This window comes from Elephas maximus, chromosome 9 (assembly GCF_024166365.1).
Source record: "Elephas maximus indicus isolate mEleMax1 chromosome 9, mEleMax1 primary haplotype, whole genome shotgun sequence".
In the NCBI taxonomy this organism is placed as follows: domain Eukaryota; kingdom Metazoa; phylum Chordata; class Mammalia; order Proboscidea; family Elephantidae; genus Elephas; species Elephas maximus.
Window position 1 is genome coordinate 83,622,131 of NC_064827.1, and position 15,473 is coordinate 83,637,603.

The 15,473-nt window shown below is 40.2% G+C and overlaps 1 protein-coding gene across 1 annotated transcript in view; it reads right to left on the bottom strand.

Annotated features, from left to right (window-relative positions):
- The window catches only part of DDX31 (DEAD-box helicase 31), an 84,157-nt gene that overhangs the window by 26,029 nt on the left and 42,655 nt on the right, over positions 1–15,473 (bottom strand). Inside the window, 3 exon segments of the mRNA XM_049895142.1 lie at positions 404–515; positions 9,100–9,181; positions 13,970–14,109. Coding sequence (XP_049751099.1) covers positions 404–515; positions 9,100–9,181; positions 13,970–14,109 — 334 coding nt within the window.

Consider the following 15,473-nt stretch of genomic DNA (forward strand, 5'->3'; position numbering starts at 1 on the left):
CTTGGGTCTAGTATTTCCAGTTGTTGACTTCATCTCTAATTTCCATCTCTACATCTATTTCTACTGACGTGTCTCTCCAGTTTTCAAAGAAAGAGAAAAATGGATCCCTAAGATTTTTTTTTTTTAAGATCCATGTTGTTGGGTCAAGGCTCCAGTCCTTACGTAAGCCAAGATAAAGCCTTGTTTGTGTAAAACATGAGGAAGGATGAAATTAACATTCAAGATCATTTTAAAGCCTTCTGTGCCTGTTTCCAAACCCTGCAGAAAGACAGAGATAGAAGGCTTTTGCTGGTAAGCAGAGACCCCTGGCTGGCCTCTCTACCCATCTGGGGATGTGCAGGCAGGGATGGGGCAGTGCTCTGTTGGGTTAGCCACTCCATGACCACCTGGGAAATTGACTGACCTTTCTTTGCCCAGGAGACCCTCCTTTCACTGGAGTGCACGTAATCTTCAAATACTGTCTGCAAGACCGTGGCTCGCTCTCGGATTTCCTGGGGGCCAATGGCACGGGATTTCTGGGAGGGTGACAGAAGGATTAAAGGAGAGACAGAGTTGGAGTCAGGAATAATGAAGCAGTTTATAATAGATTTAATAACAGTAAAATCACACAGTAACCACCTAGGGGCCAACAAGGGTAATCCTCTCAATATTACTAGGGAAAAAAAAGAGGAGCTATAAAGATGTTACAGTCAAGCAAAGATGAGAATGGCTTTGTGAGGAAGCAGATCAGTTCTATTTATTTATTTACTTGCTGACTTACTTTTCTTCCTGGCCTCTTATCATTCATCTTCAAAATGAGAGACCATTAGAGATACTTTGGAATTTTCCACAACCAGTTCAGGCATTTAAAACATCATTGAACATAAGCTGTTTTCAAATGAATCTTGTACCTCCTATTTAGGCCTTAAACCTTTTCCATTCCCTAACACCCATCAATGGAACACTGACGATTCCTTTCCAAGAGCATTCAACAATGACCTGCCTAAAATTCAATCTTAAAAAAGTTAACTCAGATTCTTGAACACCAGAGCATGCTTCCTCAATTCCTAGAGAAGTTCAGACTTTTCAGTGTTTCAGATTCATTTAGCTTCATTTAGCCATAACCACTGAGTGCCTACACTATGCTGAGTTCCCAGGAACCCAGTAAGGAGTGAGCCATTCCAACAAACTGAACAACAAAAGATCCAAACAGAAGACTGCCTAGATCTTTGCAACAAACTGTCCCTCTGAAAGAAGTAACACCTATAAGCAATGTACGACCCTAAAGTGAAAAATACCAAACCTGTTGCTGTGGCGTCAATTCTGACTCATAATGACTCATAGTGGCCCTAAAGGACAGAGTAGAACTGCCCCATAGGGTTTCCAAGGCTGTAAAATCTTTACAGGAGCTGACTGCCACATCTTTCTCCTGCAGAGCAGCTGGTGGGTTCAAACCACCGACGTTTCGGTTAGCACCCGAGCGCTTAACCACTGTACCACTAGGGCGCTACAGATAGAAAATGTTAATAAAATATAAAATTTTCTTTTCATCCTTTAACAGTCCCAGAGAAAAGATTCCCTTTCTTTAAATCCTCACTGAAAAAACCAGTGGTTTTTGTTTTCTGTTATCTTAAAGTACACACGAATGTTTTCAATTAAAGGTGAGATCCAAAAGAACACAGCTTCTCCAACCCAATTCTGTTCATGTTCTTCCCCAACAATGTTGAGGTCATTTCAGTGGTGTTATTAAGCCATGACCCTACCCCCCATGTGGGGCACTAGGAAAAAAAAAACCATGTGCTATCCAGTTCATGCTTCTTTCAACCTTTGTAGAGAACAAGGTGCAAGTGCAAGTGTCTGGCTAACTGAGCCTAACCTAACCTACACTCCTGAGAGTTTCTCTCTCACTTTTAAGGCTGCCAGAGAAAGAACAAAGGGGAGAGAAGAAAAAGCCTCATTCTTTGGATCGATGTTCATCTCTGGATTAATAGAGACTTAACAACCTGAAAATGTTTTTAGTTTAGTCAAATCACTCCTGCTACCTGTTTGGCTGATGACAGCCTAGCTGATTTCACAGTACATGGTCCCCCCTAAGGGTTTTATTTTGCTAAAATGTCAAGAGAAAAGTCACTCAGGAGCTGTGTTACGGAAGTGGACATTTGCTATTGTCATTAACAAGGATTCTTTACCCTCTTAACTGATGTGAAATGCAAACTTTTTTTTTTTTTCGGTGCCCTCCTTTCGTTAAGCCATCTCAGCAGCACAACTGTCACCTTCCCAGCGTTTTTTTAATATGAATGTGAAATTAGCGAGGATGCCCTTTCCCCTGGCGGACAGAATCCTCTGTTATTAAAAAGTAAAGCACTTTAATAATGAAAACTTTTTCCTCTTTTTCCTGTGTTTTAACTGTTTAAAATTAATGAGAAGGGCAGAATGGTTGTCAAAGCGATATTGAAAGCCGGGCATCCAGGACCGAATAAGCACAAAAATCCCTCTAGAGTGTTAAATAAACAGAGCTCCAGCCCTCTCCGAATCCCTCTGTTGGTTATTGTATACATTCTGTAACAGCTCTCAGAATAGATCTGAGAGCCAGGGAGGCAGAGAGGTTTCAGAATTCCAATAAAGGCCTCAAATTAAAGACAGCCTGGTGCGAATTCCAGGAGAAAATTAAAGAGACCTCAAGCTTAAGTGACAGGTGACTTGCCTATGTGTCACAACTGTCAGGGGATTTAGTGATAATATGGCAATATATTACAAAGGGCTTTTCTTATTCCCCCCTTTAGGTTTCAAAATGAGGCATCTTTTCTTCCCAACTAAAAAAAAAAAAAAAATTACATATACACACATATATAATGTGAGTATGTATATAAGTGAAATACGTAGGGGAAAAAAGTGATAAAACTAGGTTCACGTGTTTAAAATGATGAGGTCAGTTTTAGTAAACTACAAGAAAAAGTTAATGGCAGAAAACATAATATACTTTGGAAAAGCGTTTCTATTCTTCCTCTCTCCCCCACCCTTACTTCCAGAAATACTTTATTTTAAAACCACCCCTCTTGAGAATGAATGCGGTTATTTTTTCAGTTGTCTTCTGGGGAGGACAGTCTAAATTTAAACTGGAGACAGAGAGGGGCAGAGTTATGCACCATCATCTCCAGCCCCCGACAGGTAAAATGCTCCCGTAATGAGAACGGGTCAAAGCCCTGGAGGCAGATGAATACCATGCAGGACTGGCTCTCCCACCCACAAAGACACACTGATGCATTACTGGTAATGAAGCTAACCTGCAACCAGTGGGCCACGGGCAGTTTAGGAAAACACATTCCCAACATTCTATAAACACTCAGTAGTCCTTTACCTGTAAGATCCTACTGATTTCGGAGAGACGAGGCAATCAAAAAGGACTAAGTGAGAGGCTTAGTGAAATTTTTTTGTTAGGGTAAGTTTACAGGCATAGTTCATAGAACAAAAAAAGACTTGTAGGAAAAACATGTTTTGGTGTGTGTGCTTGAGCGTGCGTGTGTACTCTGAAGATGAAAATTTCACACCTATCAAAGAGCAACAGATGAGTCTAAGACAACTAGGCCAAACTAGTTCTGTTGTAAAAAGTTTTAGGTGGTAGCAGTGGTAGGTGAGGGTGTTTTTAAAACATGTGCATTGATACTGCTAACTTCCAAGATATTTTCAAACTACGTGAAAGGATTTTGTTTTAATCACTTTATTGCGGGGCTGAGTTTTACCCCCAAGGTCCCTAGAACCTTCTGAGTGCTTCCCAGTAAAGTTGAAAGATCAAATTTATTCTCTTTGTAGGCGGGTGAACAGTCATACACCCAGACGTAGCTATATATATTTTATATACCTAAATATGAAATATACATTTTACGATGCTTTACTCGCTTTCTGTTCACAGAAGCCTAAAAACGTGTGTGCCAAAGGGACATTTACAATGAACTTCAGTCGAGCTGGGTGAAGTAGAGGGGCGTTATACTGAGGTGTCTGGCTGTAGGCGTAAAAGGTTTAACTACTGAATCCACATTTATCTGCCTAGCATTAGTGTATATGCTAAGGGAAACTGCCCAAATGGAGTACAGCAATTAAGACATACTGTATTTCTTATGGAAAATGGAATTAGAAGTCGTGTCTAGGATCTACGTTACTCTTTTTATTATTCACATGGATCACACACATATAAGACTCCTAAGGCTGTATAAAAAAAAAAAAAAAAATTTTTTTTTATAGCCATGTAATAATCAGTAATGTAGCCAATTTAGTTAAAGCGTTTCTTTTTTCTTTGAATTAAAGTTAAATTTTGTTAAACAAACCAAGTCTTCATCTATAGCATCTGGAGCCTGGTATGGCATGATGAATTTAGTTTTCTAAGGTAACCACTTATTTTAGTGTCAGTGAAAGCCCAACTTTGCTTAGCATTTTTTTTTAACAAAGACCGCACCCAGCCCACCACCCGCCCCCCCGCCCCAAACTTTAAATCTGAAGCATTCAATTCATTCCTATGCATCAAGTAAGGAGCTCAGGGCTGAGATAAGATGCATAAGAACTTACTTTGCTAAGTCTTACGTACCTTGAACTATGTGAGCACTAGATGCCTCATTTTATTTAAACCTCATAGCAACCTACAAGGATAGGTACTAGTGTCCTCCTCATTTTAGATGTGAAAACTGAGGCTGGAGAGAAAATCTGCCCAAGGTCACAGAGCTACTAGTAGTGAAATAAGGATTCAAACGCTTGTCTGTTTGACTCTGGGATGATTCTCACCCATGATCCTATAACCACTCCTTATAAGTCTCAGGAAGTCTTCAAGGCTGGCCTCAATCTAGGAAAAGGCTTAAGGAGAATTGAGGCTGCAAGGCAACAGAAGGGCAGATATTTAAAAAAAAAAAAAAAGACCACGGCTTATTCCTGGAAGAGCAGAGGGAAACGCAGCTGCTCCGTTCCTTCTTTGGGGACACGTCCTTCAGGAGGGGCTGAATGCCCTTCCACAGCTTCCCGGGGGATGTGCAGATGCACAGTGGTCAGCTCCCTGGAGAGAAGTGATCTGTGCTCATGGGAATAATGCTGAAACCAAAACTGGTCCTTGAAATAGTAATAGGAAAGGCTAGAATTGGTCAAACTCTTTAACACCTCATTTTGTAATTTTATTACTTGCTCTCATTTCTGGAGAGAAGGCAGGTGCTTACATTCCCCTGATTATGATTTAGCGAATCAGATGCTGGAGTTCATGTCACTGAGCCTGGGCTCTAATTCCACATCTGCTATTAAATGATATGACTAAATGGCAATAAAAATAATAATAACCTTCAGTATCATGCATTGTACTTGGGGCTTTAGGGCTATTTCTCACCCAATCCTCCAATCTCCTTATGAGAAGAATACTATTATTATCTCCACTTTACACATGAGGAAACTGGGCTTAGAAAGATCAGTACTTGCCCAAAGTCACATGGCTCATAAGTGACAGATAAGGAATCTGACGCCAAGGCCCATGCTCTTAACCACTCCACTGTGTTGCCTCCTCAAAGAGTTCTCCCTGCACTCCTCAGTGGTCCCACATGACTGTCCAGGAGCCATATTAACCATCTGTAGGGGCATTTTGGAAAATTAACCTTACCTAATAAGAGGTACTTTTTAACATGATTAATTAACATCAGTGAGGACAGATCTTGCCTGTGCCTAATTAGCAGTGTCTCGGGTATTGTTAGAGAAGAGTAAGCGTACCTTCTAGAATTCAGGCTAAAATTTAAAATCGTTCTAGAGGAACAGCAGGGTGCCAAGACCAATGAATATCTGTTCAGTTACTGGTCAGTTCTCTTGGCAACAAGTTGTTATTAAGAAATGATCCAAACAAAAAGACAACCCAGTTAAAATATGGGCAAAGGTCATGAACAGATACTTCATCAAAGAAGACACTCAGGTGGCTAAAAAACACACCAAGAGATGCTGATCATCACTGGCCGTTAGAGAAATGTAAATGAAGGCTACAATGAGATACCATTTCACCTCAGCAATGATGGCAGTGATAAAAAAAAAACCCAGAAAACAAAAAATGCTGACACAGGTGTGGGGAGACTGGAACTCTTACTCTGTTTGTGGAAATGTAAAATAGTTACAACCACTATAGGAAAGGTATGGCGCTTCCTTAAAAAGCTAGAAAAAGAAATACCTTACCCATTTCACTGCAGCATTACTCAAATAGCAAAAAGATGGAAACAACCTAAGTACCATCAATGAATGAATGCACAGACAAAATGTGATACATACACACAATGGAATGCTATGCAACAATAAAGACTAATGAATCTGCAAAATATCTCAACATGGATGAATCTGGGGGACATTGAGCTAAGCAAAATAAATCAATCACAAAAGGACAAATATCATAAGAAATCACTATTATAGTCAAGAAAAGGTTTACACATAGAAACATTTTCTGATGGTTACCAGGAGTGGGAGGGGGAGGATAGGGAAATCACTAACTACCGAGTAGACACATGTTAACTTTGGTGAAGGGAAGGACAGTACACAACATGGGGGAAGTCAGCACAACATAACTACGGCAAGGGAAGTCACTGAGAGGTACACAAGAATAAAAGGCAATGAAGGTAAATACTATAATATACACAACCCCGCAATGACAGTATTAATAATAATTTATGAATGGATACACAGGTAGATATGTGTGCTGAATAGGTATGGGGGGTATATAGGAGTACGCTCATGTGCATGTATAGGTTTGATTGTGGATATTTCTACATGCATATTTGTATATGCTGCATATATATCCATATATATAATACAGCACATGGGGCACAGTCATGGAAACAACCTACACATAACCAAACCCCTCGTGGGACTGCATAACTGAGCTTGAAGGCTGAGAGTCACAGTCCTAAGGGACATCTAGGTCAACAGGCATAACACTGTTCATAAAGACAACGTTCTACATCCTACTTTGGTGAGTAGTGTCTGGGGTCTTAAAAGCTTACAAGTGGCCATCTAAGATACAACTGTTGGTCTTTTTCCATCTGGAGCAGAGGAGAGGGAAGAAAACCAAAGACCCAGGAGAATAATAGTCCAAAGGACTAATGGACCATAGGAACCACAGCCTCCACCAGTCTGAGACCAAAAGAACTAGACGGTGACCAGCTACCACTATTGACTACTCTAACCAGGATCACGACAGAGGGACCCAGTTAGAGTGGGAAAAAAAAAATACAGAACGAAATTCAAATTCATAAAAAGGACCAAATTTACTGGTCTGAGAGAGACTGGAGGAACCCCCACAACTATGGCCCTTAGAAACCCTTCTAACTTGGAACTGAAGCCATTCCCAGAGATCACCTTCAGCCAAATAGTAGACAGGCCTATAAAATAAACAACAACATACGTGAGGAAAGCGCGCCACAGAACAATCAGCTATATGAGACCAACAGGGCAACATCGGCCCAAAACCAAAGATCAGAAGGCAAGGAGGGACGAATGAAAATGGGAAACTCAGGGTGGTAATGGGGTAATCTGCTCTGAAAACCTTTACCTAAAACACACACACACAAAAAGAGAGATGATCTGAAGTCTAGTGTGCCTGGGATGATTTATATCAAATATCACTTGAAATAAGCTGTTGATCAATTGAATTTTAAATAGCTTTTTGTTCAAAGGGATTTTTGTTGTGGTGTCAGTTACTGCCCAAATTTAACCTCTTATTTGGGCAATTACCCAATTTGATATTACCTAACTTAAAAAACAATTTAATTTTCTTGGTTAAAAAAAAAAAAAAAACCGGTTGATGTTGGGTCCGTTCCAACTAATAACAATCCTATAGGACAGAGCAAAACTGCCGGATAGGGTTCCTAAGCAGTGGCTGGTGGATTCAAACTGCCGACCTTTTGGTTAGCAGCTGAGCTCTTAGCCACTGTGCCACCAGGGCTCCTTTCCTGGTTTACCTAATACTAATGGAGACATATTGATATACAGTTAAGTATATGTATTTTGAAGTTAAGACAGTCTAATATCAAATCCCAGGGGGTTAATGATTATTAGCATGCCTTTGTGAATTTTTTTTTTTTTTTTTGGTCAAAGTTCCTTAACCTAAGCCTCAGTTTCCTCATCTATAAATTGGGATAATAATATCTACCTTATACAATTACTATGAGGATTAAATGGGATCACGCATGTAAAGAGCTAAGCATAGGTCCAGGTCCGAAAAACATAGTCAGGTAATAGTAGCTCTATTTCCTCTCCTTTTACTAGGTAAATTTCCCTAGGCGCTCTTTGGAACAAGAAAACTTAAGTGAAGGTCATTCAGATCTAGTTCCTGCCTCAGGGAGAATATGGATCTAAATAAAGACACACACTAAAGCATAAAAGAAACTCTTAAGCTTAACTACTTGGTTCTGATTTTTCCAATCCTTAGAAATAAGCAAATGAATGTAAAATATTCAAATAATTACTATTTCATGGACAAAATTACATATAGCAACACTTTACAAACACACACAAAAGTATATGTAATATGTTGAGTAATGTGTTGAGGTGGAGAAAGGATTGCCTAGCAGGGGTGAAGCCTTAGGAAAGGATGTTCAGGGCTGTCTACCAGGCTCACGATCTCCTTCTGGAACCATACGGATAATAAAAATTTTTCTTCTTAATGAGCTCAACTTTTCCTCTGTGTAGAGAATACACACATTAAAAAATGGGTGACCTAAGTGCATCTGAAAAGAGACAGATATTTATTTTTTCCATACTGTCTTAGATGAATGGATCTAGTCAGCTGTCCTTGCTGATAATCTGGAGAGGGACCACGACATATAATGCTGTCTCCAAACTCATTCTGGCCTACATCTCCTTTCTGGGAAGCCTGCTGCTGTGTGGCTGGCTCCCAGAATGGACTATAGCCCATGAGCTGGATGAGATCAACAGGCACATCCAGAAGGCACAAAGAGAAAACACACAATCAAGAATTGTCCTCATTTAATTTTCATGGTCTTTAAATATAGGTTTTGCTTGACATAGGAAATAACTAACCCATACACGAAATCTCTACTACTCCAAATCAAGGAATGAATCACATAGTTAGCAGCAAGCATACTAAATAATAAAACTCACCTGGCTTCCGCATCGCCTTCCTTTGAAACAATCATCCCTCGTCAAAACAGACAAAATATCTTCCATCTTAATCTCAGAAATACTGTAAGAGGAAGGACATGTCAAGGTAAACTTTTTATTCTTTCAAAAACACCCCAAATCTTGATGCATAAAACTGGCTTGCTCTCAAGCTAGTTAGACATAAAGTAGCGCTACAACTTCATAGGAAAGGGAGTCTTTTCCTAATCTTTGGGAATTTGGAAGGCAAGAAACCTCTAGGCTATTGCAGGACAGATACGGCAATATTCTCGAAAATTTCTTTCCTTTAGATGAATTTAAAATATGCTATACTTAGAATTTCCTTTACAGGGAACATTTCATTATTTCTTAATAAATCTTGCATACTAAATAAGTAGGCCTGCTTATTGGTATACTACCTTGTTTCTAGCAGAAGTTGATGAAATTAAAAAAATGTAACAGATTGTCCCTTTACTTTTATATTAAAAAAAAAAAAAAAGGTGGCTAAAGATCCGTCCTTAACGGGGTAAACGCCGCAGTGGAGGTTAACAAGTGACCAAAGCCTCCCCTCTACAGGACCAGGACTATCTCATTCCGCCCTGAAGTATCTCACTACTCTTGTCCTCTGAACTGTTAAGGAGTGAGGACCAAATGATCTCTGAGGAATCAAGCAATTGTTGATGTGCAAATTGTTGACACCACACTGCAGGCTTCCACTTATGAGCAGAAGCCACTGGAAGCGATAACACAACAGTCCACCCTGCCTACAGGTGGGAAGGCTGGAAAGTCTAGACTTCATCTGTCTGTGAGGCCACAGCACTCGAATATGGGAAGTAAGTCTGTAATCTTGTCTAAAGCACCAAGGAGGAAATATGAGCTGTTGAAAACAGATTTCCCAGAGAGAAAGGGAACGGGGGAGAAAGCAGATCATAAAAAGATAAACGATTTTTTTGTATGTTGTGTTTTTGAAAACGTAATGGCAAATTAAAACATGAATGGCAACCTCTTACGTGGGAGAAGACACATCCCCCCTTTCCCCCTAAAGGTTACTTTGACAAAGCTATGAATGAAAACGTCAATCTTTGACAGTGATTTACCTGAAATGTGTCATCTTTTCCCTGAACAACCTCCAGCCCCCACCCCTCAACATTCTCTCTTGCTGCTGCCAGCTCACAGCCTCATGGATACGTGCCATCTTTTTATGGTGCTAAAAGTCACTTGGAGAAGGTAGAGGATGCACTGAAACGGTGGGAGTCAGAGTGAAAATGTTCACGATTTCATGGAAAATCTATTTTTCATATGAGAGAGAAATGTATGGCTATTGAATTTGTCTCTTATTTATGCCTGGAAAGCTGATGAAAGATGGAAACATAGCCCAGACCTACCTCTTTTTCTCTCTATATGACTTGCCTCTATTTGTGAATATTTTCTTCTTTAGGAAAAAAAAGAGGAAAGCAGTGAAACAAGCATAACAACTCGGAGTCAAATCTTGACGGGGGAAAGAAAAAAAAGAATATTGCCATTCAGTCAGGGATACAAAAAACTGAATATGCCACAGAAAGGCAGTTTCTTAAACACATAGAAAGGCTGACATTTCAGCCAGGGAACAGCTCCTACGTTGTGTCCAAGTGGCAATGTTGGGAGACCATACACCTGAAGCGGGCAGGAGTTAACAGTGAACTGGAGTGACATAAATCCGTTTTAAAAAGCCTTCTTCTTATTTCTAAGAAATCTTTTCTTTTGAGGAACAAAGCATATATACCTACTTTGATAATTTATGGTTCTATCAACAGATCTGAATCACCTCACCTTACCATGAAAAGAGATAAGATAAATAAATAAATTCAGGGAACTGTCTTATGCCTGATCTAAGAAATACATGTTTTGATGAAGCATTTACATTTTAATAAACCAATGATGATGACTTTCATTAGAAACATGTTTAAAAGGAAGGTAGAAAAAAACGTAAGAAGCTGGCAAACACAAAGGAGTCAAAAGGATGTAGAAGCAAAGTTCTGAGTGTTTCAACAGAGGTGGCAACGGCCTGGGGCACCTGTCTCTCGGCCTGCCTGCTAAATTAAATTGTCAGGGTTAGTTCTACAGTACTCAGGATGTGAAGGCAGGCGGCAATTCCTTGTGATGGCCCTTGCTGCCGAGAGCCTTGGCCTGCCTTTCTGAATCTTCTCTGTAATTCATCAGCCATCCCAGCCTCCCGCTGCCTGGCTCTCATGTGCTTATGCACAAAACACACATACTTTTTCCTTTTTTTTAATACCGGGATTAGACCTTTTGGGTTCCAAAAATGTTCAAGTCTGTTTCTTTTCACTGCACACCTTCCAACAAGTTCTTCTTAGATTTGTTTTTCATTTTTTGGTATTCAGTCAAAGAAACGGTATATATGTAGATACCCAATGTATAGCCCTTCCACAAACAGAAATCAGGAAGTATAACACATATATAACTCTATGTATAATACGTATACATATATATATATATATATAATACATATATACCTTAATAGAAGATTCTGATATTTTTCTAGGTTGATTACATCTAGCCCAGTGAAGTAGTCAGTCAGTAGTTTAGGAATAAGGTATTTCAATAGGTGAGTTTTCAGAGCAGAAATACGCAAGAACAAACTAGGACACGACCCTTTATCTCCTTAAATGAATGCTCTTTAACCATCCTCTATATTCCCCCTCCAAGAGATCAATTTTTTTTCCTCTCAGTACTTTCCTATCTTTATCCTTTTCAACTTTCTCTCCAAGCCAAAGTCATTAGGATAACTGAGGTGTCTCCTTCTTTTTAATGCGAAAATCATGTTGAATTTCACACCAATAGTAGCATACTATTTTTCCAGATGAGATCATCACAGAGGATGATCTTACTTTTTATATCTTTAAAATACAGTTGGCTTGCTAATAGTGTTTATGCTAATTGTCATTCACTCTTTTCAGTTTTAGGTTTATATTTGAGCCCTTCACAGGAATCAACCTAAATGGGTGTATTAAAGAAAAATTAAGAAAGCAGAGAAAGATAGAGGAGCTTATGATGTTAACTCTGGCCTTGGAAAATTATCATTTGTCTTCATAACTGTCATTGCCCTCATTCTTCTGAGGAGATCATGTTAACGTCAGCAAGCATGGGAGGCATCCAGAGAGCTGCCAGCAGAATGAGAGGATAGGAATTTGTAGTTCGAGGACAAGAGGAGAAGGAAAAGAAGCTGTAGAGTGATAGACTGCTAAGGTGCAGTGACAAAATTTTCTATTGTGGGAAGACAAATCAAAATTCTGAAAATGCTTTCTATATGTATACAAATCCCTCTGTGACAGAGAAAGAAGCTACCAAATTGTGACGGGTTTTAGGCCAAATGGAAACAGGATAAGGCAAGAAAAGAGAAAGGGCTATGCCAATGACCTTTCATTTTAATTCCACCAGTATTTCTGGAGTATACCTTCCTGACAGGGTGTCAGCCTAGACACTGAAAAGAGAAATGCCAGTCACCTCCAGCCTCAGGGAACACAGAATCCAGCTGGAGATAAAGCTCTTGGTGAACAGTGATTGACTGATTGATCTATATAAGACTTCTCTCACAAACAAGATGAAACAGGTACATCTTCCTGAAACAAATAAAAACTACTCTTTCAATTGATAAATTGTAACTAAGAGCCACATTAAATAAAAGGGAAACCCAAATCATCTTTATTTTAGCCACTTGAAATTTTTACCTGATCCACCAGAAACATGTTCCTGCCTCCCCAACCCTGAAGAGCACAAAACATATTTTCTGAATGAGCCTCAGTCCCTAATTCTTCACACTAACAACCTTGAAAGAGTTTTGAGAAGTCTTACTAGGGTGAGAATGAGAGTTCTGCAGGTAGAAACATGGAAGGGCCTGGTGGGGACTGCCACACACAGCTCTTCCAAGTGGTGGCCTGTACTTAGTGCTGCAGACCCTCCCAGATCAGGTCTCCATACTGTTTCTTTGGCCGATTCAGACATATAATGCAATGAGTTTTTCAGCTCTGTGTTTTAGGAAAACAGCATGCCTTTAGAAGTCCAATATTAGAACTCATGCTTCAGGTGCTGGAGATTTTAGGAAAACATGACAATGCAAGTTCATTCTGTGGCCCAGGTAAATTGTTTCTGGTTTCATTACACTTACTCCTGGCCAGGAAAATATGTTGCTCTGTATGTGTGCTTTGTTTTGTGTTTCCTAAGTGAGACACACACAGTTTGATGGCAGGCCCTGACTAAGCTTCTGTGCACTCCCATGGCACTCAGTTTAGTCTGCTGGCCCAGGCTGGAATCTGGGGCCTGATTCAGGGGAACGTGAGGTGCTGCCATCTGGTTGTGTGCGTACAAAATGGTGGCTGGAAGGCACTGGTCGCGAATGTATAGTATATATTTCAACTACCCCTAAACTATCCGTCCCCTGGGTTTATTTTTCCGGGGGAGGGAAGTTGTGTGATGAGTAAAAAGTATTAACATTTCAAGAGAAAAATCAACTTTAAAGATACAAATCGTGAATTGCAAGGAATAAAAGTTGTGAATAAAAAAAGGTCTTCAAGAAGGTGGCTGTGAAGGTTGTGCATACTTATTTTACAGTAAGAGAAATGAAACACAGACCTCTATCTCAAAGAAAAACAAAGTACAACAGATTGTTCTACTACTTAGTCTGGCAACGCGATGAAAATTGTCACGTGCTGATGGTATTAAGGGTTTTAGTTTTTGCCACTGGCTATCCTGGGACTCATTTAGGGATCACAAGGGTTAATCGTTCTTCGTCAGCTTACAAGGCCCATCCACTGTAAAAAGCGACAAAGTTAATTAGGTGAGATCAGCAGAAACCCCGTTCAGGTTTCTGACTCACTTGATTTTGTGAGAAGCCAACGAGTTGACATATTCTGCCTCCGATGGAGCCAAAATGAGCAGGCTGCTCCCATGGCAGCCAATCCGGGCGGTTCTTCCAATCCGGTGGATGTATTCTGCAGGTGAAGATGGAGCGTTGTACTAAAAAGGGTAACAAAAATGAAGGCATTCATAGATCAAGGGATTGCCATTAATTGGAAGTGCAATACCCCTCACCTGCCTCCAGGTATCCCAAGAATTAAATCCTGATGCTATGGTTACTCTAAGACAATCGCAAGAAGTCACTCAACCCTGAAACTCCTGGCTTCATTGGAAATAACAAGGCTCTGACATGCAAAAGTGAACGGTGGCCAATTTTCAGGTAAACGAGACATCTCCTTTTCCCAATAACTCCTTTTTAATTTTATTTCTCCACAGGTCTCTTCATTTTCCTATTTGCATCTTTTCACTGCGATGTCTGAGCGAGGATGAAAAGGTAGGCAGGTGGGGGTGAATTTCTCCAGGATGACCGCATGACCTTGGCCTGCTTCCTTGGTAGACAAAGCAGTGGGAATGAAGCAGGTGAGGACACTGGATAGTGCCGAGATGACGGGGGCCGACTACTGAGCTCATCTCTGCTGCCTGCCACAAGAGTAGGCTCCAGGAGCTAGTCCCCACCACCTGGCTGCTGTGACACAGTCTCGATTGAGATGAGTTGCAATGCAGTTGAGAGGCAAGGACATGCCTGCTCCCATGGACAGTATTCCTGACTCAGGGAAACAGGCAGACTCTATAACTCAGCAGAATGAATTATGTGTAACATTTTATGGTATCTATGGCAATTTTTTTTTTTTTATGGCAATAACTTCATCATCATTACAGCTAATTGAACATGTATATTCTTCCTTTTTTCTTTGCTGCTACATGAATTGAAGATCAGAGGGCCAAGATGAATATACTATATGGGAGGCCAGGTATATTAAACTAGTCAATAGTCACAATGTAAGAAGGCTCTAAATGATCATTTTTGCGTGTCTGGCCTATCATATATAAAAATTATCCTTGCCTTCTGATCTTTAATTTGCCTTTTTACCAGTGAGAAAGAAGAAACAATGCCCTCTAGTCCCAAAGTAATCGTCTGTGATGAGCAAATCAGATTTTTTTTTTTATTAAAATGTGAATAAACCATGACTCACGTAAACAGGGCACGTGTTCCCTGGCCCCCACAGAGATGGGGCTTAAAAATACCACTCAGTAGACTAACCAAAATAAAAAACAAAACTAAAACCACTAGACTCCAGTGCTAACACCTGTACCCTCTGGCAAAGTGTCTAGAGGCTGGAGGTATGTGTAAGATGCTGTCAGGAACTTAATTGCTCCCTGCAGGTCAATGTACATGGACACAGCTCTCAGGACAGCTGAGCCATCTCCTTCTGGACACAGCGAAGCCTCCCAGGGGCCTGGGTAATTTCCGTTATTTTCAGATTGTTGAAACTTGCGTTTGTGACAGGCATTAGTCTGGGAAC